The following is a 24,723-nucleotide window of genomic DNA, read 5'->3' on the forward strand; positions in this document are numbered from 1 at the left end:
AACTATTAAGTAAACTAAGGATTCTACCAGGTGGTAGGGAGGGGAGCATGCTGTTCTGGACTTACAGAACTGTCTAACTTTTCTGCATATGTCTAGCAAGATACAGCAGTAAGAGCTAGAAAGAGAAATCCCATTCAAAATAACCTTAGACAATATAAAATACTTGGGAGTCTATTTGCCCAGACAGACTGAGAAACTTTTTGAAAACAATTATAAAACACTTCTCACACAAATTAAATCATATTTAAATAACTGGGCAAATATCAACTGCTCATGGATAGGTAGAGCTAATATAATAAAAATGACAATTCTATCAAAACTAAACTACCTATTTAGTGCCCTACCAATCAAAATTCCAAAAAAGTACTTTAATGAGTTAAATGAGTCAATGAGTTAAATTAATGAGTAAATTCATATGGAGAAATAAAAAGTCAAGAATTTCCAGGAATTTAATGAAAAAAAGTGCAAAAGAAGGTGGCTTAGCCCTACCTGATCTAAAATTATAAAGCATCAGTCATCAAAACTGGCTAAGAAATAGAGTGGTGGACCAGTGGAATAGATTAGGTGCCTCAGCAGGAAATGATTGTAGTAATTTGCTGTTTGGTAAACCCAAAGAGTCCAGCTTTTGGGATAAAAACTCTCTTTGATAAAAATTGCTGGGAAAATTGTAATTTAGTATGGAAGAAACTGGCATTAGACTGACACCTCACACCCTTTACCAAGGTAAGATCCAAATGGTTACAGGATTTAGACATAAAAAACAATACTATAAGCAAATTAGAAGATCAAGGACTAGTTTACCTGTCAGATCTATGGAAAGGGGAGCAGTTTATGACTAAGGAAGAGATAGAGAACATCACCAAAAACAAACTAGATGATTTCGATTACATTAAATTAAAAAGCTTTTGCACAGATAAAACCAAGATCAAAAGAAATGTAGTAAATTGGGAAACAATCTTTACAACTAATGATTCTGACAAAGGACTCATTTCTAAAATACATAGAGAATGGAGTCATATTTTTTAAAAAAAAGCCATTCCCCAATTGACAAATGGTCAAAGGATATGAAAAGACAATTTACAGATGAGGGGATCAAAGCAATCCATAGCCATATGAAAAATTGCTCTAAGTCAATTATCAGAGAAATGCAAATTACAGCTTCTCTGAGGTACCACCTCATACCTCTCAGACTGGCCAGTATGACCAGAAAGGATAATAATCATTGTTTTGGAAGGGTTGTGGGAAATCTGGAACATTATTACACTGTTGGCTCTGTGAATTCATCCAATCTTTCTGGAGAGAAATTTGGAATTACATCCAAAGGTCAACAAAAATGAGCATACCCTTTGACCCAGCAACACCACTACTGGGTACAAAAATATTCATAGTAGCCCTGTTTGTGGTGGCAAAGAATTGGAAATCAAGTAAATGTCCTTCAATTGGGGAATGGCTTAGCAAACTGTGGTATATGTATGTCATGGAACACTATTGTTCTATTAGAAACCAGGAGGGAAGCCTGGGGGGATTTGCATAAATTGATGCTGAGTAAGATGAGCAGAACCAGAAAAACACTGTACACCCTGGCAGCAACATAGGGATGATGATCAACCTTGAAGGACTCACTCATTCCATCATTGCAACAATCGGGGACAATTTGGGGTTGTTTGCAATGGAGAATATCTGTATCCAGATAAAGACCCATGGAGTTTAAACAAAGTTCAAGGACTATTCCCTTTAATTTAGGGAAAAAAAACATATCTTATTGTCTGATCTTGTTATCTCTTAGACTTTTATTCTCTTCCTAAGGCTATGATTTCTCTCTCATCACACTCAATTTGGATCAATGTACAGCTTGGAAACAAAGTAAAGACTGACAGATTGCTTTCCGTGGGGGGTGGGAAGTAAGATTGGGGGGGGAAATTGTAAAATTCAAATAATATATTTAATAAAAATAAAGAAATATATTGCAAATAAAAAGAACTGTGGCAGGAGACTAAATGTTGTGATAATTTCAGTCATTGTTTTTGTTGATTTTTGAAGAATATTTTTAATTGGAATCTATTTGAACATGTCTTTTGAAGGCTTAAGGGTTGAATATAAATTTTTTTAAGGGAAGAATTCTTAAAATATTTTTCATCAATGCCATAATTTTTTGCTTTTCCTTTGTTATTCCTCTGTTGTAATCATTGTTAATCTTTTCATACAGGGAAATCTTTTTTAAGAAATCGTCTGTTTAGGGGACTTGACTCCTGGCCCCCTTCTTTTTGTGTATGTATGCGTTTTCTTAAACATTATTAAATTGTGCATGTTTTAAATCAACTACAGTATTAAGTATCAGGGAATAGCGTGATGTGAAAACTACCAGTAAAATTACGTGACTACTTTTAAAATAGTTCCTATAAGCTTTTTTTTTTTTAAGTTTTTGCAAGGCAATGGAGTTAAGTGACTTGCCCAAGGCCACACAGCTAGGTAATTAAGTGTCTGAGGCTGAATTTGAGCTCAGGTACTCCTGATTCCAGGGCCAATGCTCTATCCACTGCGCCACCTAGCGGCCCCAGTTCCTAGAAGTTTAATGAACTTTAGACTTTTTTTTTTTTTTTTTTTTTTTTTTTTAGGTTTTAGCAAGGTAAATGGGGTTAAGTGGCTTGCCCAAGGCCACACAACTAGGTAATTATTAAGTGTTTGAGACGGGATTTGAACCCAGGTACTCCTGACTCCAAGGCCGGTGCTTCATCCACTACGCCACCTAGCCGCCCCAATATTTTTGTTTGTTTTTGATTTTTAGGGTTTTTTTTTTTGCAAGGCAAACGGTGTTAAGTGGCTTGCCCAAGGCCACACAGCTAGATAATTATTTTAGTGTCTGAGACCGGATTTGAACCCAGGTGCTCCTAACTCCAGGGCCGGTGCTCTATCCATTACGCCACCTAGCTGCTCTGTAGACTCTTTTTTAAAAATCTGTTTTAAGAGTCAATTGATAGAATTTTTTCCATGATTGCATTAGCAAGATTTTTCTTGGTATTAGTCTTTTCTTGGTTTTGGATCTTTTGAAAAATTAAGGTAACTGCTATAAGATTATTTATATATGTGTGTGCACATATGTACGCGTGCATGTGCACACACATGTATCTTGGACAAGTCATTTAACCCTGATTGCCTTATATCTAGGGCCATTTCCAGTTGTCTCAATTCATATCCGACCACTAGATCCAGATGGCTCCAGAGAAGAAAGTAAAATGGTGACCTAACTTTAGAGATAGATATTTATACATAATAGTGTAAGAGTTACTAAAGTTACTAAAATAAGATATATTTTGTTTAACTAATATATAATAATAGCATCAATTTGTTGATTGGATAATGCTTCAGAATCCTTTGTCACCATATATCACTGATAGGGCATTGCAATTTCTATTGAAGAATTGACAGAAAATTGAATTCTTAAAAAAAATGGAACTCTTCAGTGGAAATATTGTATCTAAATTACTTTGAAAAACCATTGATGATATTGATTTCTGCCTTTTAATAATGTTTTTGACATTATTCTGTGACTGGATTACATTTCTATGTAAATTTTCTTGTATTCAGACTCGAAAGCCTCGGAAGTTTGATGGTGAGCTTCCAGATATTTCCTTAACTGATTTGAAGTTTCTACAGTCTTTCTGTCCTTCAGAAGTACAACCATTACTCAGGTAAAAGGTGCCACTGTTTGATTTTTAGATGTGATCTTCATTTATAATGAATGTAATATGGCATTGCGGTTAGTATAATTTTTAGGAAGATAAAGGAAAACAAAATATTAACTTCAGGGTCTTCTTTAGTGGAGTGTTATGGATTTCACTGAAGAAATTGTAAATCAGTTAGTCAGAAATATACCTCAGTATGAGATGTAAAACCATTTATTGAATCACAGTCTACTCAAAGAACTTTTGTGCTCATGACTTAAGAGTCTAAGTATACTTTGATACTTTCCTTTGTTATGTTTCAGTAGTCCTGATAAATTATATGTCATAATAATATTGGAAATTCACAATTAAAAACTTTTTTCCTCTCAGGGTTCCATTGCTTTGTGATTTTGAACCTCTACACCAGCATGTACTCGCACTACATAATTTAGTGAAAGCAGCACAAAGTTTGGATGAAATGTCACAGACCATTACAGATCTATTGAGTGAACAAAAGGTAGGATTTTTTGGTTGGCATATTTATGAATAAACATTAAGAATATAGTTTTTTTTTGTTTTTTAGTTTTTTGCAAGGCAGTGGGTTTAAGTGACTTGCCCAAGGCCACACAGCTAGGTCTGAGGCCAGATTTGAACTCAAGTACTCCTGACTCCAGGGCCTGTGCTCTATTCACTGCACTACCTAGCTACCCCAAGAATATAGTTTTTAAAAATTTTTTCCAGATACATGCAAAGATAGTTTTCACTATCTTTTTTGTAAGATTTTGAATTCTACATTTTTCTGTCTCCCTCCCTTTCCTCCCTCTTTGCACAGTCGCAAGTAATCATGTTAAACATTTTCATATTAGTCAAGTTGTGAATGAAGAATCAGAAGTAAAGGAGGGAAAATCATGAGAAAGAAAAAATAATAAAACAAGTTTTAAAAAGGAAAAAATAGGATGCTCTTGTCTGCATTCAGACTATTGTTTTTTTCCTCTGGATGTGGATGGCATTTTCCATCACAAGTCTTTTAGAATTGTTCTGGATCACTGAGCTACTCAGAAGGAGCTAAGTCCATCATAGTTGATCATCACACAATGTTGCTTTTAAAATGTACAATGAAGAATATAGTTTTTAATTCAATTTTTACTTTTGTCTTCCTGCTTACTCTAGGCTTCCTTGAGTCAGACATCCCCACAATCAGTTACCACACCAAGGATGGAAAGTACAACAGGAATTGCAACTACTACCTCACCTAGAACTCCTCCTCCACTTACTATTCAGGATCCCCTGTGTCCTCCAGTGTGTCCATTAGAAGAATTGTCTCCAGATAGCATTGATGCTCATACATTTGATTTTGAGACAATTCCTCATCCAAATATAGAACAAACCCTTCATCAAGAATCTTTAGATTTAGACTCTCTAGCTGAAAGTCCTGAATCTGACTTTATGTCAGCTGTGAATGAATTTGTAATAGAAGAAAATCTAACATCTCCTAATCCCATAAGTGATCCCCAAAGTCCAGAAATGATGGTAGAATCACTCTATTCCTCAGTTATCAATGCAATAGACAGCAGACGTATGCAGGATACAAATATATGTGGTAAAGAAGATTCAGGAGATCATGCTTCTCTAAATGTTCAAATGGAAAAGTGTAGAGCTGTTGCCCAAGAATCACAGGTCAATTTACAAAACATAAAAGAAGACCTCTGTCACTTCAGAACACTTGTGCAGAAAGAACAGTGTGATTTCTCTAATTCTTTAAAATGCACAGCTGTAGAAATAAGAAATATCATTGAAAAAGTAAAATGTTCCCTGGAAATAACACTAAAAGAAAAACATCAAAAAGAACTGCAGTCTTTAAAAAATGAGTATGAAGCTAAACTCAATACATTAATAAAAGATAGTGAAGAAAATGAAAAAAAGATTAAAAAATTGAAAGGAGATTTAGTAGGTCTTGAAGAGGTTTTGCAAAATAAAGATAATGAGTTTGCTTTGGTTAAGAATGAAAAAGAAGCTGTCCTCTGCCTGCAGACTGAAAAAGATCAGAAACTGCTAGAGATGGAGCATGCAATGAAGAACCAAAATTTTGAAATTAAAGAATTGAAGCAGTCACGAGAAACTGTGTTGGAAGACATAAAAAAGCTCCATGTTGAGAATGAAGAAAAGTTACATCTCCTTAGGGCAGAGCTTCAGAGTTTGGAGCAGAGTCACCTGAAGGAACTGGAAGATACCCTTCAAGACAAGCACACACAGGAATTTGAAAAAGTTTTGAATGACCACAGGGTTTCTTTAGAGAAATTAAAAAAGGAAAATCAACAAAGACTTGATCAATTACAAGAATCCCATGCAATAGTTGTCCAAGAAAAGGAACAACAGTTACAAGAGTTAAAACTTAAAGTTTCTGATTTGTCTGACTTGAGATGCAAATTAGAGGTTGAGCTTGCTTTGAAAGAAGCAGAAACTGATGAAATGAAAATATTATTAGAAGAAAACAAAGCCCAACAGCAAGAAACCTTAAAGATTCTCATCGAAAAAGAAACGGAAAACTTGAGATCAGAGATAAACAAGTTAAACCAGAAGATTCTTGATAATAATGAGGATTACCAAATAGGTTTAGCAGAACTGAAAACTCTAATGACTGTTGAAAAAGATCAGTGCATTTCAGAGTTGGTTGGTAGACATGAAGAAGAGTCAAATTTGCTGAGAACAGAACTAATCAAGGTAACATCTTTACATCAACAAGCTTTTGAAATTGAAAGTAAATTGAAAGAAGAAATAGTAGAATTGCAGAGTAAATTGGAACTGGAATTGAGTGTCCTTGAAAAACAAAGCAATGAAAAAATGGCCCAGCAAGAAGAAAAATATGAAACTATTATCCACAAACTTGAAGAAGATAAAGAGAAAATAGTTATGACTCAAGAACAAGATCGAGAACAACTTATTCAGAAGCTTAATGGTGAAAAAGAAGAAGCTATTCAAGTTGCTCTTAAAGAATTTGAGTTACAGAGAGAAGCTGTTGAAAAAGAACTATTGGAAAAAATTAAACATCTTGAGAGTCAAATAACCAAAAGGTAAGAATTCACTTGCCTGAAAGTGTTTGTAATTGAAATTAACAGGTTTGTATCTCACTTCACTTATTTTTGTTGTTTTTATGTGATCATGTGCCCTAAATATATGTTAACCTTAAAAAATTGAATGTGTGGGTTTTAACATTGTTAAATAATCAAGTTATATTTGAGCTAATGTTTTGAATCATATGCCATGTAATATCTTTTAAAATAAGGATAAACTAAATGAAAAGTACTTTGTGCATTTGTATATGTATAATTGAAATCACAAATTTTGAAATATTTTAATTTCCAAAAAGTGGTTTTTAATGTTCTGCATTTCTGAAAGTTATATGTTGTAATTTTTCAGGATTTTTTTCCCTCGATTTCTTAAGGGAGAAACGTTAGGGCGAGTCATTTGGTTTTATATATATCAAAATTTGTGTTTCAACTATGTACATATTCATTGCTGCCTAGTTATTAAAGGAATTTATAATTTTGATCAATAATGCATTGGTCATTTAAGAAATACCAATAATAATATCAGAGTCTGTTCTCAAGCTTCATGTAAAAACAACAATAATAATAGCTAATATTTATGTAGTCCTTTAAGGTTTTCTAAGGGCTTTATAGCATTCAATTATTTGGTTTGGAACTTTGACTTAAAAGTTATGGTTGTGTAGTTCTTTTTTTGTTAAATGTGATTTCAGTTGTGAACTCAGTGTACAACTGTGTACTCTATTGTAGTATTGAATGTATTATTTTAGAGTTTTAGAACTCATCCTGAATATAATATAAAGAGACATTTTGCCTGGTGGTTATATTATGAGGACTTTAACTGTGCAAGTTAAAAGTACCCCAAATCCAGGCTTATCTAAACTTAAAGATCCTGAAAACTATGAGTTTTCCTTTTTTTTTTTTTGCATGGTCATGTTCATATATCAAACATGTTGTATACTTCTCTGAAATATTTATCAGTGTTCTCCATTTAATATTGCTTTGACCAATATCATTTTGCAATAAAATCATAAATAATTCTAATCATACCCTTTTATAACTTAGAGTTTTCTATTTATAGGTCTGTTTTCATGGAACCAACTATGTCTTATAATAATGTTTTGCCAAATGGCATGTTTTTCTAGAAGCAGTTAATGATGTTAGGCGCAAAGTATGCCTTTTTCTTTTGAACTTTACTTTGAAATATTTTCATGTGACAATCATGATAAAATCATGCTATCAAAATCATAGTTGTAAGAAATGTATTATGAGAAATTTATACTCCATCTATTCATTGGTATATATGTTAATAGTATATAGAAGTTTATACGTGATAGAATTCATAAATCATCTGTAGATAGAGGAACTAAAATACACAATAACGGGTTAGTAGCTTCTCATGTCTTCAAAAGCCATATTTTTAAGGAATATGCTCTTTATTTGCCATTTTGTATAGCTGTTCTATTTTTGTTTATTTATTGCTGTTTTTTTCATCCTGTATATCAGTCAGATTCAACCTGTTTATTTCTAAATGCCCAAAACTTTTCTTCTGGTGCTAGAAAATAAGATCTAAACAATCAAGGAAAATAACATGATCCTGTTTTTAAACATTAAGAAAGTGGTTTGAGAAAAAAAAGATGAATGTCTTTTTGGTCTAGTATGTCCTGTTCACAGAAGCATGCTCATTTTAAAATCTGTACCGCTAAAATACTGTGTCAAAAAATTACTATTTGTTTTGAGTGTTTAATAAAATATAAAATTCATTTTTTTCTTGTGAACTTGTGATTATAAAAGACTAAACAGATTTTTCATTGTAATTTTATTGTAGGCTGAAACATAATTATTTACCAAATAAAAATATCTCCATTTTTTAAAACTAATAGAAGGAAGGTAGCATTTTATATCCATAAAATGTGCTTTTTTTTAAAATTTGAGGTGCCCATGCATATAGAATTTATTCAGTATACTAGGACTTAACCAGTGTATGTTTTTGTGTCAAGATCTTTCAAAAATGAATTTTTAAAAACCATATTATTTCAGGAATTTTAGGATTTTCACATTAATTGGATATCAGCAGTGAAAGGACCTGGGTTCACTTACACCTTCCAGTTCTTAGGACTGGACTATATAGTCTTGGTCACCTCACTTAATTTTGAGGAGGTCTCAGTTTCTTCGTCTGTTAAATGAATGGTTTAAACCATATGCCCTTCATGGTTGTTTCTATCCATCTTTTTTGTGATCTTGGACAGGTTGAAATTTGAGAGAAGATAATGAGGATTTTCAAGAATTGAACTAAACTTGTCCCTTTGGAGTGAGTTTTCTTTGGTTTATTTTTTTCAAGACTGTTCCTGGCTCTTTCCATATTCTTTTTCCCTAGCCTAGACCACAATAATTTCCGTTGTAACTTTAACCAGATTGTGTCCATGTTGACCATATTTGTAGTTACTTCCTACTTTCTTCAATAGGTAGATATGCTTGAAAGCTTTTATTTTTAAGACATTTTATTAGCGGCCTGCATTTCTTTTTATATATTCATTTCTGCCTGTCTTCTATTGAGAATAGGGTGCATGTATATGATCAGTATCTAGTTGTATGGGCAAATTAATCTTGAGACTAGATCAATAGTCAGAAATGAAATTAAAATACTGAGGCACTATGGTGAAGTGAATAGAGAGCTCTGTAGTTGATGTTAAAGATAGAGGTTTAAATTTTTTCTCATTTATTAGCTCTTTATTTGAGCACATTTAACCTTTATCTGTAAATCAGAGATTGGACTTAGTCACTTCTAAAGTCCTTTTCATTTCTGGATATATGATTATGACTAAGTGCAAATTTAGAATTTTAGGTGAAATTCTACATAGGATTTAGTACATAGTCACACCTCAAAGTCATTTCTATAATTAACTCCCCCTTTTTTTATTTCACTTCATTAATTCAACCAATACTTCTTTTGGTAGGAACTAGGTTTTTTTTGTTTGCTTTCACAAGAATGCAATTGGCAATTAGTTCATCAATGTAGTTTTGGTAAAGAATGAGGAAACTCGCATTAGTCTAGTTCTTTCTACTTTCAAAGCCTTTTTTATACATGAATTGTTTTCATGGTCCTTGACCTAACAGATTATGATAAAGACATAAACAGGAATTTCTATATCAGTATCTCACTGTATGATCTGAAATAACAGTAATTAATTATATAATCATACTATGTCAGATTTAGAATAAGAGCTTATGATACTGGAGGTTATAAGAAGGTAGTTCATTTTCCCTTGGAAATAATAGAAATCGGGGCAGCTAGGTAGCACAGTTGATAAGAGTATTGGCCATGGGGTCAGGAGGACCTGAGTTTAAATTTGTCCTTAGATACTTGGTACTTGTGTGTGACCTTGGACAGGTATAGTATGGTATTTCAATTTATTGCTAATGACAAGTACTAAAACCTACTTCATTATTAGTTCAAATTTCCAGATTTCTTTTGTTTTTGTTAAAAAGACAAGAAGCAGCTAGGTGGTACAGTGGATGGAGCACCAGCCCTGGAGTTGGGGATGCCTGAGTTCAAATGTGACCTCTGACACTTAATAGCTGTGTGGCCTTGGGCAAGCCACTTAACCCCATTTGCCTTGCAAAAAAATAAATAAAAAGACAATTAAAATCATATAAACATTAAAATATTTGTGTAAGAATTGTTGTCCTGGGTGGCTAGGTGGCGTAGTGGATAAAGCACTGGCCTTGGAGTCAGGAGTACCTGGGTTCAAATTCGGTCTCAGACACTTAATAGTTACCTAGCTGTGTGGCCTTGGGCAAGCCATTTAACCCCATTTGCCTTTCAAAAACCTAAAAAAAAATTGTTGTCCTAAAGTCAATAAATTGAATGCCATAATGTGCAGTGAAATTACAACCTTCAAACTTTTTCCAAAATAAGATATCTTCTTTATTTTGCACTTGTGATCTCTCCCAGGTTTTTATTTTATTTTTTATTAAATTTAATCAATTTAGGGGCAACTAGGTGGAAAGAGCACCAGCCCTGGAGTCAGGAGAACATGAGTTCAAATGCGGTCTCAAACGTGATACTAACTCTGTGTTATTGGGCAAGTCACTTACTGCCCCGTCCCCCAATTGCCCCAGAAAACCAAAGTTTTTTTAAAAACCACAATTTAAAATTGATAGATAACATTTAAACTGTATCTTTATGGAATAATTTGTGTCATTACCAATTCATATTGAAGTCCAAACAAGTTGGTCATAGTGTAGTTATCATTTGTTTTTCACTTAGGATTTTGTGACCTTTTATGAATGATATGTTGACTTAGGTATTACAACAACAGAAATTTAACTCATTTCCCCCCCCCCCCCCAAATCCTCTAATTTCCTTTTATGTTGAGAGCATCACCATCTTCTCAGGCCTCTAGGCTTGCAATTTAGGTGCCATCTTGATTCCTCACTTTTTCTCATTATTTAATTTAATCCATTGCATATCTTCTCAGTTTTACCAGAGTTACATCCTAGGCCTTCTTCTCTTCTCCTTTTCACTTGGTGATCACATTAACTCCCATAGATTGAAATATTATCTCTGTTGATTATTTTTTAGTCTTATCCAACCCTTACCTTTCTATTGACCTCCAGGATTGAATATACAATTGCCTATTGGATATCTTAAACTAGATATTTTAAATCAGCATGACTAAAAATGTTGCTAAAGCCTGTCAATTTTGCCATTTTAACATTATGCCTTCTTTCCTCTGACATTGCTATTATCCTAATGTAGAACTGTATCACTTCACTTCTGGACTTATTGTAGTACCTTACTGATTGATTTGTTTTCCATAAGTCCCTCATTAGTCAAATCTATTCTCTATTCAACTGTCAGAATTATCTTCTTAAAAGCATAGGGTAGGTCTGACCATTCCATCTTCCTCCTACTCATTAAACTCCATTAACACCCTATTACCTCTAAGATCTATTACAGAATCCTTTTGGAATTCAAAGCCCTTTAAAACCTGGTCTCCTTCTACCTTTCCAGTCTTAATACATCTTACTTGATCATCTCTGCAATTCAGGCACACTGACCTCTTTGCTGTTACTCCAACAAGATGCTTTATCTTTCAACTCATATCTAGAATATTCTTAATCTTTGCCTCCTGGCTTCCTTCAAATTCAGCCAAAATCCTACCTTTTATACGAAGCCTTGCCACTCCCCTTTCCCAACAAATGCCATTTCCTTACCTTATTTTTCATATATTATTTAGATTGGCATTAGGGATGGGAAGCATAGCTGGTAGTAACAAAACTGTAGAAACTTTACTGTTAGAATATTAAACACTGACTTTTTAGGTATTGTTAGTACTATTTTTTCTTGCTAAAAGCTTTTACTAGAGCCATCCCTATTGTCTTTCCCCAACCCCCCAAAATGAAATCTTCAGGGAAATAAAAAAATAGGTCTTAAACAAATAGTTAAGAATCTGAACTATGTAAAAGTAGTTTATATCTTGAATATAATGCTTCTTAGCTCCAATCAATTGTTATGTATTGGTAGAAAAAAATCCTATAACAAATGAAGTTTTTAAATTTTTGTTTCTTAGAATAGATTTTTTAAAAATTAACATTAGGCTTTCAATATATTTTGAAAGCAATTTGGCCATATTTCATGCATGAACTCCCATCAATTTTCATGCAAGTTGTTGGACTTGGCCATAGGCATATCACAGGAGCATCAATTTAGGAGGTCTTCTAAATTGACACGGGATATTCAATCAAGAAAGTTCCTTGAGTTCTGAGAGAGAACTGTGGTATTTAGAGAGGAAAAAAGGTAATCCAAAGCTATATAAAAATGTGACTTCAAAGAATGTTATATCTGAAAGGGACTAAAAATATCATTGTTCAAACCTCATTTTATAGAGGTTTGAAATATTGAAGAGGAATTTTCCTAAGGAATGAATGCAGAACCAGTGAAGGAATTGTGAAAATGCACAACTTAGACTTGGATGGTCTAATGCAGGCTAAAAATAGCCTATATTGTAGGAGAAAATAATCTTGATTTTAATACATACTAAACTTAAATTATAACATGCATGCTTTGGTTCCACTTTTTGGAGCTTATATGAAGCCACAGTTCATAGCAATTCTAACTTTTTGTTCATAAATAATTTCTATCAAAGAGAATTTCTCATCCAACATTGTTAATTTGAGGGGAATATTTCTTCTGCCTATCTTTCCTCTTAAAGAAGGACATTGAAATGATAAGGGATTTTGATTGAAGATTTCTCATGGAATCTGAAATTGTGCTTTAAATTTTTTTTTTACTGTGTTTTAATATAATTGCTTTTATTTGTAATGCTGTGTATTTTTTATGTGTTGTAAAACTTTCTGAACATGGCTCTTTAGAAAAACCTTTGTATAAACAAGAGGTGCTTTGATGACTAGGGTTTTTTTTTTTTGGCTCTTGGAAAGAGCATTCCCTGAATATTTTCTGGTGTCTACTCTTTTATAAGACAGCACTCTTATCTACTGAAAGGGATACAAAGAAGAATAACCAGTTATTTTGATTGATTGATATTTTATTTTTCCAGTTACATGGTATAAAAATTTTTCAACATTCTATCTACTTGCCATATTTATGTTACACATTTTTCTGCCACCCTCCCTTCCTAGCTCCTTCCCCTTAGTCACAAATAGTCTGGTAAAAGTTGTAAATGGCCATTTGTATTTAGCAACTTTGTGTAGTAGTCATTTTGTATATGAGGAATTAGGACTAAGGGTAAAGAAAGAAAACCATGGAATAAGAGGGGAAAAAATATAAGAGAAATTTTAAAAATTGAACGTTGTGGGGGCAGCTAGGTGGCATAGGGGTGGCTAGGTGGCGGGCACAGTGGATAAAGCACGGGCCCTGGAGTCAGGAGTACCCGGGTTCAAATCCAGTCTCAGACACTTAATAATTGCCTAGCTGTGTGGCCTTGGGCAAGCCACTTAACCCCATTTGCCTTGCAAAATAAAAAAACCCCAAAATAAAAAAAAAATTGAACATTGTTTCCATTCATATTCTTTGTTTTCAATTTGTTTTTCTCCTCTGGATATGGATAGCATTGTCCATAACAGATCTCTAGGACAGGGTTATCCTAGTTCTTTGAACTTCTCAGAGGAGCTGCATATATCGTAGTTGATTAGCTCACAGTGTCGTCATTAATGTGTACAATATTCTTTTGGTTGTGCTCCTTTTGATCAACAGTTCTGTGTAATTCTTTCCATGCTTCTCTAAAGTTTGACCATTCATGATTTCTTCTAGAACAATAGAACTTAATGGCATTCATATATTATAACTTGGTCAGCCATTCCATGGGCATCCCTCTCAATTTCCAATTCTTTACCGCCACAAAAAGGAATGCTATAAAAATTTTTGAATACATGGGACTTTTCCCGTTTTTTAATTGTTACTCATTTTATTTTTCCAAATGCATGTTTTGAAAGTTTTTCAGCATTCATCCACATGCATATGTATATTTTTATGTTAAATAATTTCCTTCCACTCTCCCTTCCTACCTTCCTCTTCCCCTCCCCCCAACAGTGGCAAACAGTCAGATGAATATTGTACATCAACATTTGTGTTGAACATGTTTACAGATTAGCGCAGTGGATAGAGCACAGGCCTTGGAGTCAGGAGTACCTGAGTTCAAATCCACCTCTGACACTTAATAGTTACTTAGCTGTGTGGCCTTGGGGAAGCCACTTAACCCCCCATTTGCCTTGCAAAACACTAAAACAAACAAACAAAACAGATTAGTCATTTTTGGTATGAGGAATTAGGATTAGGAGTAAAGAAAAAGAAAAACCATAAAAAGGAAAGAAATACAAAAGAGAAATTTTTTAAAAAGTGAATGTAGGGAGAACTGAGTCAAATTCTCAAAAAAGCCATTCCCCAGTTGACATGGTAAAAGGATATATGCAAAGGCAATTTACAGATGAGGAAATCAAAGTGATCCATAGTCATATGCAAAATTGCTCTAAATCACTAATTATTAGAGAAATGCAAATTAAAGCATATTTGAGATACCATCTCATGCCTCTCAAGCCAATATGACCAGAAAGGACAATGATCAGTGTTGGAAGACATTAGGAAATCTGGGACACTAATACATTGTTGGTGGAGCTGTGAACTCATCCAACTTTCTGGACAGAAATTTGGAACTACATGACCAAAGGGCAACAAAAATGTGCATACCCTTTGATCCAGCAATATCACTACTAGGTCTATACCCTAAAGAGATTATGACAATGGGTAAAAATATCATGTCTACAAAAATGTTCATAGCAGCCCTGTTTGTGGTGGCAAAGAATTGGAAATCAAGTAAATGTCCTTCAGTTGGGGAATGGCTTAACAAACTGGTATATGTATGTGATGGAACACTATTGTTCTATTAGAAACCAGGAGGGATGGGAATTCAGGGAAGCCTAGAAGTATTTGCATGAACTGATGCTGAGCAAGATGAGCAGAACCAGAAAAACATTGTGCGACCTAACAGCAACATGGGGATGATGATCAACCTTGATGAACTTGCTTGTTCCATCAGTGCAACAATCAGGGACAGTTTGGGGCTATCTGCGATGGAGAATACCATCTGTATCCAGATAAAGAATTGTGGAGTGTGAACAAAGACTGTTGCCTTTGGCTTAGTAAACAGAACAATTTATCTTTTTGTTTGGTTTTTCTATCTCTTATACTTTGTTTTTCTTCCTTAGTTGATATGATTATTTTCTTTCATCACATTCAACTTAGATTAGTGTATACTATGGAAGCGGATGTATGGATTAACAGACTGTTTTCTGTGGGGATTGGGGGGAGGGAAGCAAGATTAGGGGAAAAATTGCATAACTCAAAATCTTTCTTAAAAAAAAGTGAATGTGGAGGCGCAGTTAGGTGGCACAGTGAATAGAGCACCAGCCCTGGAGTCGGGAGTACCTGAGTTCAAATCTAGCCTCAGACACTTAATAATTGCCTAGCTGTGTGACCTTGGGCAGGTCACTTAGCCCCATTGCCTTGAATTAAAAAAAAAAGTGAATGTAATGTTCATTCAGGTTCCAAAGGGTTTTTTGTTTTGTTTTTCTTCTTCCTCTGGATGGGGGGGAGGATAGCATTGTCCATAACTGGTCTCCCAAGGTTGTCTTAGCTCTCTGAACTGTTGAGAGGAGCTGCATCCATTAAGGTTGATCAACTCACAATGTTGTTAATGTATGCAATTGTTCTTTTGGTTGTGCTCCCTTAGATCAACAAAGTTCTGTGTAATTCTTTTCATGCTTCTCTAAAGTCAGACCATTCATAATTTCTAGAACAATAGAACAATTTCCAATTCTTTGCCACTTCAAAAAAGAGTTACTATGAATATTTTGAAACATGCAGGAATTTCCCAATTTTTTTATGATTTTTTTTTTTCTGGATATCAGCCTAGTATTGGTATTGCTGGGTCAATTGCTCTTTGGGCATTGCTCCATATTGCTCTCCTGGAATGTTGGGGATAGTTCTCAACTCCACCAACAGTGCATTAATGTCCCCATCTTCGCACAACCCTCTCCCACATTGATCTTTTACCTTTTTGTCCTCTTGGCCAGTCTGATCTAGGTATGAGGTGATACCTCATAGGTGTTTTAATTTGCAGTTCTCAAATTAGTAATAATTTGGAGCATTTTTTCATATGATTATATATAGCTTTAATTTACTCTTTTGAACACAGCCTTGTCATACTCTTTGACCAGTTATCAGTTAGGGAATGACTTGTAATCCTTGTAACCTTATAAATTTGATTCAGTTCTCTATGTTAAAAATGAGACCTTTATCAGAACCCCTAGCTGTGAAAATTGTTCCCCAGCTTCCTGTTATCCTTTTAATTTTGCCTGCTTTAGTTTTATTATTGTAAAATCTTTTAAATTTAATATTGTCAAAAGCATCCATTTTCAAATTTATAAAGTACTCTTATGTTTGGACATAAATTTCTCCTTTTTCTGACATTATTTCTTGATGTGTTCAGTTGTCTGTGGTATTGCCCTTTATGTCTAAATCCTGTACCCATTTTGATCTTATGTTGGTATAGGATGTGAGATTTGAGTCTTTGCCTAGGTTTTGCAGTGCTGTTTTCCAGTTTACCAGTAGTTTTTGTTGAAGTGAGTTCTTATCCTAGAAACTAATATCTTTGGGATTGTGAAAAAATAGATTACTGTAGTCATTTACTACTGTTTTTTTTTTGAATATATCTTAAGCCACTGATCCATTACTCTTAATTCTTAACTAGCAGTAGGCAGTTTTGATGACTGTTGCTTTATATAGTATAGTTTTAGATCTGGTACAGCCAGGCCACCTTGCTATGCTTTTTTCCCCCCAACAATTCCCTTGATATTTTTGACTTTCTGTTGTTCCAGATGAATTTTGTTACCATTTTTCTAATATAGTAGCATAATTGATAAGTACTGAATAAGTAATTTAATTTGTCTTTTAAATTGTCATTTTTATTATATTAACTTGGCCTAACCATTGAGCAATTGGTGTTTTTCCAATTGTTAGATATGACTTTGTGTGAAAAAGTATTTTGTAATTGTGTTCATATAGTTTCTGGGTTTGTCTTGGGAGGTAGATTCCCAAGTATTTTATGTTGTCTACAGTTACTTTAAATGGAATTTCTCTTTTTATCTCTTGCCCTTGGGCTTTTGTTCATATATTTAAAATGCATGCAGCTAAAAAAACTATAAGAGAACAAAATAAAGATCCCCAATTAATTACTAAATTAGAAATTCTGAAAATCAAAGGAGAGAATTGAAAGCAAAAAAAAATAATTGATCTGATAAATAAAACCAAGAGTTGGTTTTCTGAAAAAAAATCAGTAAAATATATAAAAGGGTGATCTTATTACCTGTAGGAGGAAATTAAAGCAATAATTTGTAACTATTTTGCTCAACTGTATGCATTTGCATCCTGAGTTAACTGTATCAATATTTGTAAAAATATAAACTATTTAGATTGAAAGAGGGAATAAAATACCCAATTTCAGGGAAAAAAATTGAAAAAGCTATTATTAAACTCCTTAAAAAATGTCTCCAGAGGGAGGACTAGATGGTGCAGTGAATAGAGTACTGGCCCTGGAGTCAGGAGTACCTGAATTCAAATCTGGCCTCAGATACTTTACTAATTACCTAGCTACCTAGCTCTGTGGCCTTGGGCAACCCACTTAACCCCATTGCCTTGCAAAAAAAAAAAAATGAATCCAGGTTCAGATGTATTTACAAGTGAATACTCCCAAACATTTAAGAACCAATTCCAATTCCAATTCTACATAAATTATCTAAAAACATTGGAGAGCAGCCAAATTCCTTTGACATCAAAACAGGAAGAACCAAAACAGACAAAATTATAGAGCAATGTCCCTAAAGTGCATTGATGCAAAAATGTTAAATAAAAATTTAGCAAAGAGATTACAACAGATTATTATTATTACTAGGACAACACACCATGATCAGGTAGGATACTAGGTAGGGAGAGATGGTTCGATATCTGGAAAACATTCAGCACAATTGAACATCTCATTAACAATACAAATAGAAATTGTATGATCATCTCAGTAATAACTGAAAAAAACCTTTGACGAAATATAACATCTATTCCTATTAAAAATACTAGCAAGGGGGTATGGCTTGGTGGCTCAGTGGATAGAGCACCTGCCCTGGAGTGAGGAGTGCCTGAGTTCAAATCCAACCTCAGACACTTAATAACTACCTAGCTGCATGGCCTTGGGCAAGCCACTTAACCCCATTTGCCTTGCAAAAACCTTAAGAAAAAGAACCAAACACACTAGTGAGGATAGGAATAAATGGAATTTTTCTTAAAATAATAAGCAGTATCTAACCAAAACCAATCACAAACATATGTAATGGTAGTATTTTCAATCAGATCAGATTTGAAACAAGGATACTACTATTCAATGTAGTATTAGAAATGTTAGCTTTATGAATGAATACTGAATATACATGAATACTGAAATGTCTTAAGCTCTTACCTTCAAGAGAAGAAAAAGAAATTGAAGGAATTATAATTGGCAATGAGGAAGCAAAACTTTCACTCCTTGCAGATGATATGGTAGTATACTTAGAGAACCCTAGGGAAAAAAATTGCTGGAAAAGATTAACAACTACAGCAATTTAGCAGAATATAAAATTGAATAAGCATTTTTGCTACAATTTTATAAATAATCTTTAATGCCTATAGCTCTTAGACTCTAGCTGTATGGTTATGTTAATTCTAGAATTTGAGAGATGGAAGGAATTTTTGGCACTTGTCTAGTTCAGCCCTGCTGAACAAGACAGGATGCTCCTCTGTTTTCTCCAGGCTGTGCTTAAAATACCTCTCAGTAGGAGTAATCTATCCTGTCTTAAAACAAACCAATCCTCTTGGGAGTAACTCTTAATTATTAGGAAGGTTTAGTTTGTTTTTCCCTGATAGTAAATCTAACTTGATCTGGAGTCTGGAAAGACTGACCACAGATATTTATCTGCATGAGCCTGGGGTGCAAGTCAGTTACATCTCTTCCATTTGCTCATCTGTGAAATTAGGATAATAATGGTACCTACCTTCCCAGGGTTTTTTGGTGGAGATAAAGTGAAGTAATATTTTTTTCCTATTCAAAGCATTTTTAATTGGTGAAAACATGAATACTGAAATGTCTTAAGCTCTTACCTTCAAAAAATATCATGAAACTTAGAGATACAGTTAAAAACAAGTCCTGTTTAAATATCAGAAGATATTCAAAGTAGACATTAACACTTGACAATTTTAAGAATTATAAATCAGAGTTAGTAAACAAGAATAATGGTAATAGCAGCAAGCTAGATAGCAATATAAAATGCTGAATTCCTTAGCTAAAAGATTTATTTTTTTAAAAAAAAGTCTTGATAGGATTAAGCATGATAACACAAAATATTGATAAATGTAAAATTATACCCCTTCAAAAAGTTTAAAACTTTTCAAGTCTAGAATTGCTGGATGTTGGACCTGGAAGACCTGAGTAGATTTATTTAGTTATGAAATAATATATGTAAAGCACCTTATAAATTTTAAATTATTATTTCTCTAATAGTAAGTCATAGTTGTATAATGAAAATAGATGATAAAAATGGGAGGTTTTTCTCCTGTATCTGAAAGATATATTGAAATTTGATAATGGAATTATCACTCATTGATGAGGGCATTTTCTAGGATTAATATGATTATCAGGGAGATCACAGTTTTTCTGTTTGCTTTTACCTCTGGGCATAGAAGTTTACAAAGTAGACTGATCTTGGCACACACACACAAAAAAGAATTATCAGTTTCTAAAACTGAAATGGCTACTTTGTGAGGTTAGTAAGTTCACTTTATGGGAAGCCTTTAAGGCATAGTCTAGATATTACCAGGTGAACATCTTCTGCAAAGCATGTTTCAGAATGGATAGTAACTTTTCGAGTTTAGTTCTCTTATCTGTGACTTAAATATGCCACCTTCTAACTATGGTGTTATTACTGTTTTTCTCATACAGGTCCTTGTAATTACTTTTTCTTTATCATAGGAAGCCAAACTTCATATAGATATGTTCTTACCCAGGGATTGCTATGTTTAAGCAGGAAAAAAAAAATTATCTTATTCTAAGCCCATTTAGTTGTTAAGATTCATTAAGATCATCAAGGTATTTAAGAGGGTATTTTGTTAATTTAATAGTTCTCAATATTATATTCATTTTTTAAGTCCTCCCATTGAGTATACCGCTGAAGATTCATCAAGTTTAGTTGCTGAACTTCAAGAAAAACTTCAGGAAGAAAAGGCCAAGTTTTTAGAACAACTTGAAGAACAAGAAAAAAGAAAGAATGAAGAAGTGCAAAATGTCCGGACATCTTTGATTGCAGAACAACAGGTAAATTTTATTTTTTGTGGAATTTGCAGAGAGTGAATTAGCATCAGGACTAAGATTTGCTTGGGTAGCCTGCATTATCAGCTTTTCCACCTTAAGACCTGAAAATAACTGAGGAAATCTTTAAACTGTGTTGGGACAGGGATGCAGGAAATTCTCAACAACAAAATAAAAGATTGCAGTTTAGGAAGTGATCAGAAAATATCAGAAATCATAAATGCGGTAGCAAAGTGTACTAAATAATACTTAACTTGCTGGTGAATTTTTTTGTATCTATAGTTTTCCTTTAGATTGAACCTATTAGATTATAGTTTATCAGGATTAAAAATGTATTCAGTTACCATCATGACCTTCAAATACACTCACATTGAACACTATCCTGGGTAATTGTTTGAACCCTAATTAAAACATTTGGCAGGAGTTTTGCAGTTCAGCAATTTGTTTAAACTCTGGGTTTGTAAAAGATGGGTTTTGACTAACTGATTTCTTAAGGTTCCCAGCCAATACTGAAATTCTAAATTAGTTCACAGCTTTCTTTTTAAATTTCCACAATGTTTTGTGGAGAGATGTGGGGAAATGAATTGAAAATAAATGATCTATGACTTTATCCATAACTGTATCCTTTCCACATTGCAGGGATAAGGAATCCCTGTGATCTGGAAAATCCATGTAATATTTTTTGACCCCTTTTCTTTTTTTTTTTCTTTGACCCTCTTTTCATACCAGAGAAGAGATTTGTTTTTTTCTTTTCTTTATAGGTTATTTACAATACCTTATTATAAAATTCAGGTTGATACTATATAGTACTATACATATATTTTATGCAGTCTAAATTTCTAAACATTTTCTGTGTCATCTGAGCTTCACTTGTTTGTGGTTTTTGTAAAAATCCCCCAAAATTCTGATTTAATTTCTTAAGATAACTCACAATAGATTGAAACTGCCAGGGGGCAGTTTTACCACAATAAAGAAATCTAAAGAACTTTACTGTGGGAAAAAGTACAAGACTTGTACCTAGGAGATATAAATTCTTGTCCTGCAAATATGACTTATGTGTAACAGTGACATGTACCAAAAGTTGTATAATTATGAGGGCAGTAGAATTGCCCAACCCCATTTATTTCAGTCACCTTCCTCAATAATACTTAACTTTCCTAACCTCTCAGAATTTTCTAAGGACGGTACTTAGTAAACTATAAAGCACTGTATAATTTCAACTATTTACTAATGTTTGAATCCACATAAATGCTGTTAGTGTTTACTATAACAATAACTAGCATTTATGTAGCACATATACTGTGTGCCAGGCATTGTACTGAGTGCTTTAGTCATTCACTTTTTGATCCTATATCAGATGTTTTAAACTTTTTGTAAGGAGAGACTTTTCCTGTTGGGGGAAAAAAGTCTGATTTTTATCATTGAAATAGAACACTTACATTGTATCAGAATTTCCACAGCTTTAGCGAGTTTCAGAAGGAAAATTAACATTTTTATTTGATAATTATCAAATAAGAAAACTTTTTTTTTTTTTTTTTAGTTTTTTCAAGGCAATGGGGTTAAGTAGCTTGCCCAAGGCCACACAGCTAGGTAATTATTAAGTGTCTGAGGCCGGATTTGAACTCAGATACTCCTGACTCCAAGGCCAGTGCTCTATCTATTGGGCCACCTAGCCGCCCCTAAGAAAACTCTTAAATGAATTCAGGATCTTATTAGTTTCATTAATTCCTCCAGGAATACAATTTACAACTCATTAATGCCTGCTCCAATCTATATAGGTCCTCCCATGAGTACACCATAGGGGTTGAAGTCTACTCTTGTTGGAGGAGGACCTTTCTTTCTGGTGAAGCACTGGAGCTGTATATTTGTCAGTCCTTAGCCCGTTGTCTCTTTGCATTCATTTCTCTGATAACAACTTTATTTCTGTTCTTTACAGTTTTTCAGTGGTTATAATTTGTAGCCTACTTGCTTCCACAATATATATGTTTCCATTGCCCTCTGAAATAGTCATTTCCTGTCCTTTGAAGAATGGCGTTTCAGATTTTTCAGCCATGTATTAGTAGAATGTTATTAAAGTGTACCTTTCTTTCTTGAAGAAGCTTGCAGTTTACAGAAGGCTATCCAGTTCTCTTTTCTCCTTCAGTTAAACTCTAGGCCCAGCTTGGTCATCTATAATATCTATCCTAGATATACGTACTTATTCACATCAAAAATTCTTTGGCAACCTGATTTTTCCAGTGTTGTTCATCAGGCCAAACTTCTATGAGTAGTTATGAATCCTTTTGGACATCATGCAAGATTCCAAGGCATTATGAAATTTGTACACTATTTTCTACACGCAGGAGTTTCAGGAAATCCTTTACAATTTGTACTCTGCATTGTTCCCCCTTCATCTTAGAGAAAATCTTGGTATTATATGAACAGAAGCCTATTAAATAATGTCATTTCTTACTATTCTGTCATTTCTGAATGGCATATACTAGTAATTGGAAGAGAGGTTTTTCTCAGATTTTTTCATTTTTATTAATTTTTCATAATTATAAACAAGTATCTTGGCTCCTATTATCTTTCAGTTGCAAAATGACCAAGAGATGTTTATTGTAGTTTATTACTTTTGACAACCAAGTTGTTTTCTATTATACCATCATTGAGAATGCACTCAATTCATGTCTTATAAAGATTTTGTAGACTTTTTAAAGTATAGCTTGGTATTTTTTATATCTTAACTGTCTTTTCTTAATATTAATGACTTTTTTTTTTAGCAAGGTTGTGGTATCTTCCTCTCAAGATACGTTGTGAATGATCCCTTACCATCCTCATAGTTTTGTCATCTCCAGTATGGAGTTTATCTATATAAATTTTGTCCAAACCAACTGCCTTTTTTCATCTTTTTTTCCTTCCTTTTTATCATTTTTACATCCTTTGATAATATACTTATGATAGAAAAAATTACATCCTCTTTAACAAATGCTGGTGTATAAGCTGGAGATATTTTCATTGTATTTTTTTTTTTGCAAATTTCTTAAGAGATGACCAAATTCCTTATAAAGTGAGATTGTTTTTGTTACCTTTGGATATAAAGCAAATCTAAATTTTCCAACTCTTCTCTGCCTCTTCAAAGAATTGGGGGACAGATAGGTGGCACAGTAGTTAAAACATTGGCCCCAGAGTCAGGAGGACCTGAGTTCAAATGAGGCCTCAGACACTTAATAATTACCTAGCTGTGTGACCTTGGGCAAATCACTTAACCCCACTGCCTTAAATAAATAAAATTTAAAACAAGAATTCCTGTAGAATATTTATTATTCTCATTAAATATTGACTCATAAGCTTGATGTGAGTGCTCAGCTCCTCTATATTTATGTCCATTTGCTTATCATTGAACACATTTAGAATACCAACAACCTAGCTAAAATCTATAGACCATCTTCAAAAACTTTGATTCTTAGCATCCTTTCCTTCTCTATTTCCTATGCCCTCAGCTTGTTATATATAGATGACGTTTGATTCTTGAAAACTATATCGATGAACTGTAAGCTCTCATAAGTTCTACCTTACTGAAAAGTTTTTAATTATAGCCACAGCAATAAACTTAAGTCTGCTTTCTGAGTACTAGACTTGTTCCGTATGCAGATGCTCATCACTGGTAGGTAGATTAACTGCTGACCATTTCTATTTCTTAATAAAGGTGGAATAATTGTGGAAAAACAGGACAGAGGATGCCAGGAATTACCAAATATTTCACAGTATAATTAACGACAAATTTAATTACCAAGACACCATAGATTAAGTTTCTCCCATTCATTTTTCCTGGAACTTTAAGATAATATCACTGGAGCTAAAGATAATTAGCAGCATTAAAAATTTTTTTTATTAGTTTTCTGTCTTTGTGTGTGTAAACTATTAATTTTAAGTCATTATTATTTTTTCTAATCCTAGACTAATTTTAACACTGTTCTAACAAGAGAAAAAATGAAGAAAGAAAATATAATTAATGATCTTAGTGACAAATTGAAAAATACAATGCAGCAACAAGAGCGAGATAAAGGTTAGTTACATTTATTCTCATAAAATATTGTGTTATTGTTCTTATTCTTGGTAGAAGACCAT

The 24,723-nt window shown here is 33.5% G+C and overlaps 1 protein-coding gene across 3 annotated transcripts in view; it reads left to right on the forward strand.

Annotated features, from left to right (window-relative positions):
* RB1CC1 (RB1 inducible coiled-coil 1) overlaps positions 1-24,723 on the forward strand; it is a 92,419-nt gene that overhangs the window by 43,575 nt on the left and 24,121 nt on the right. For all 3 annotated transcript variants that reach the window (XM_074202457.1, XM_074202459.1, XM_074202458.1), the window contains exons 12-17: positions 2,207-2,268; positions 3,586-3,689; positions 4,053-4,179; positions 4,833-6,733; positions 20,454-20,619; positions 24,553-24,661. In XM_074202457.1, the coding sequence (XP_074058558.1) occupies positions 2,207-2,268; positions 3,586-3,689; positions 4,053-4,179; positions 4,833-6,733; positions 20,454-20,619; positions 24,553-24,661 (2,469 nt within the window). The remainder of the gene's footprint in view (positions 1-2,206; positions 2,269-3,585; positions 3,690-4,052; positions 4,180-4,832; positions 6,734-20,453; positions 20,620-24,552; positions 24,662-24,723) is intronic.

This window comes from Macrotis lagotis, chromosome X (assembly GCF_037893015.1).
Source record: "Macrotis lagotis isolate mMagLag1 chromosome X, bilby.v1.9.chrom.fasta, whole genome shotgun sequence".
Lineage (NCBI taxonomy): Eukaryota > Metazoa > Chordata > Mammalia > Peramelemorphia > Peramelidae > Macrotis > Macrotis lagotis.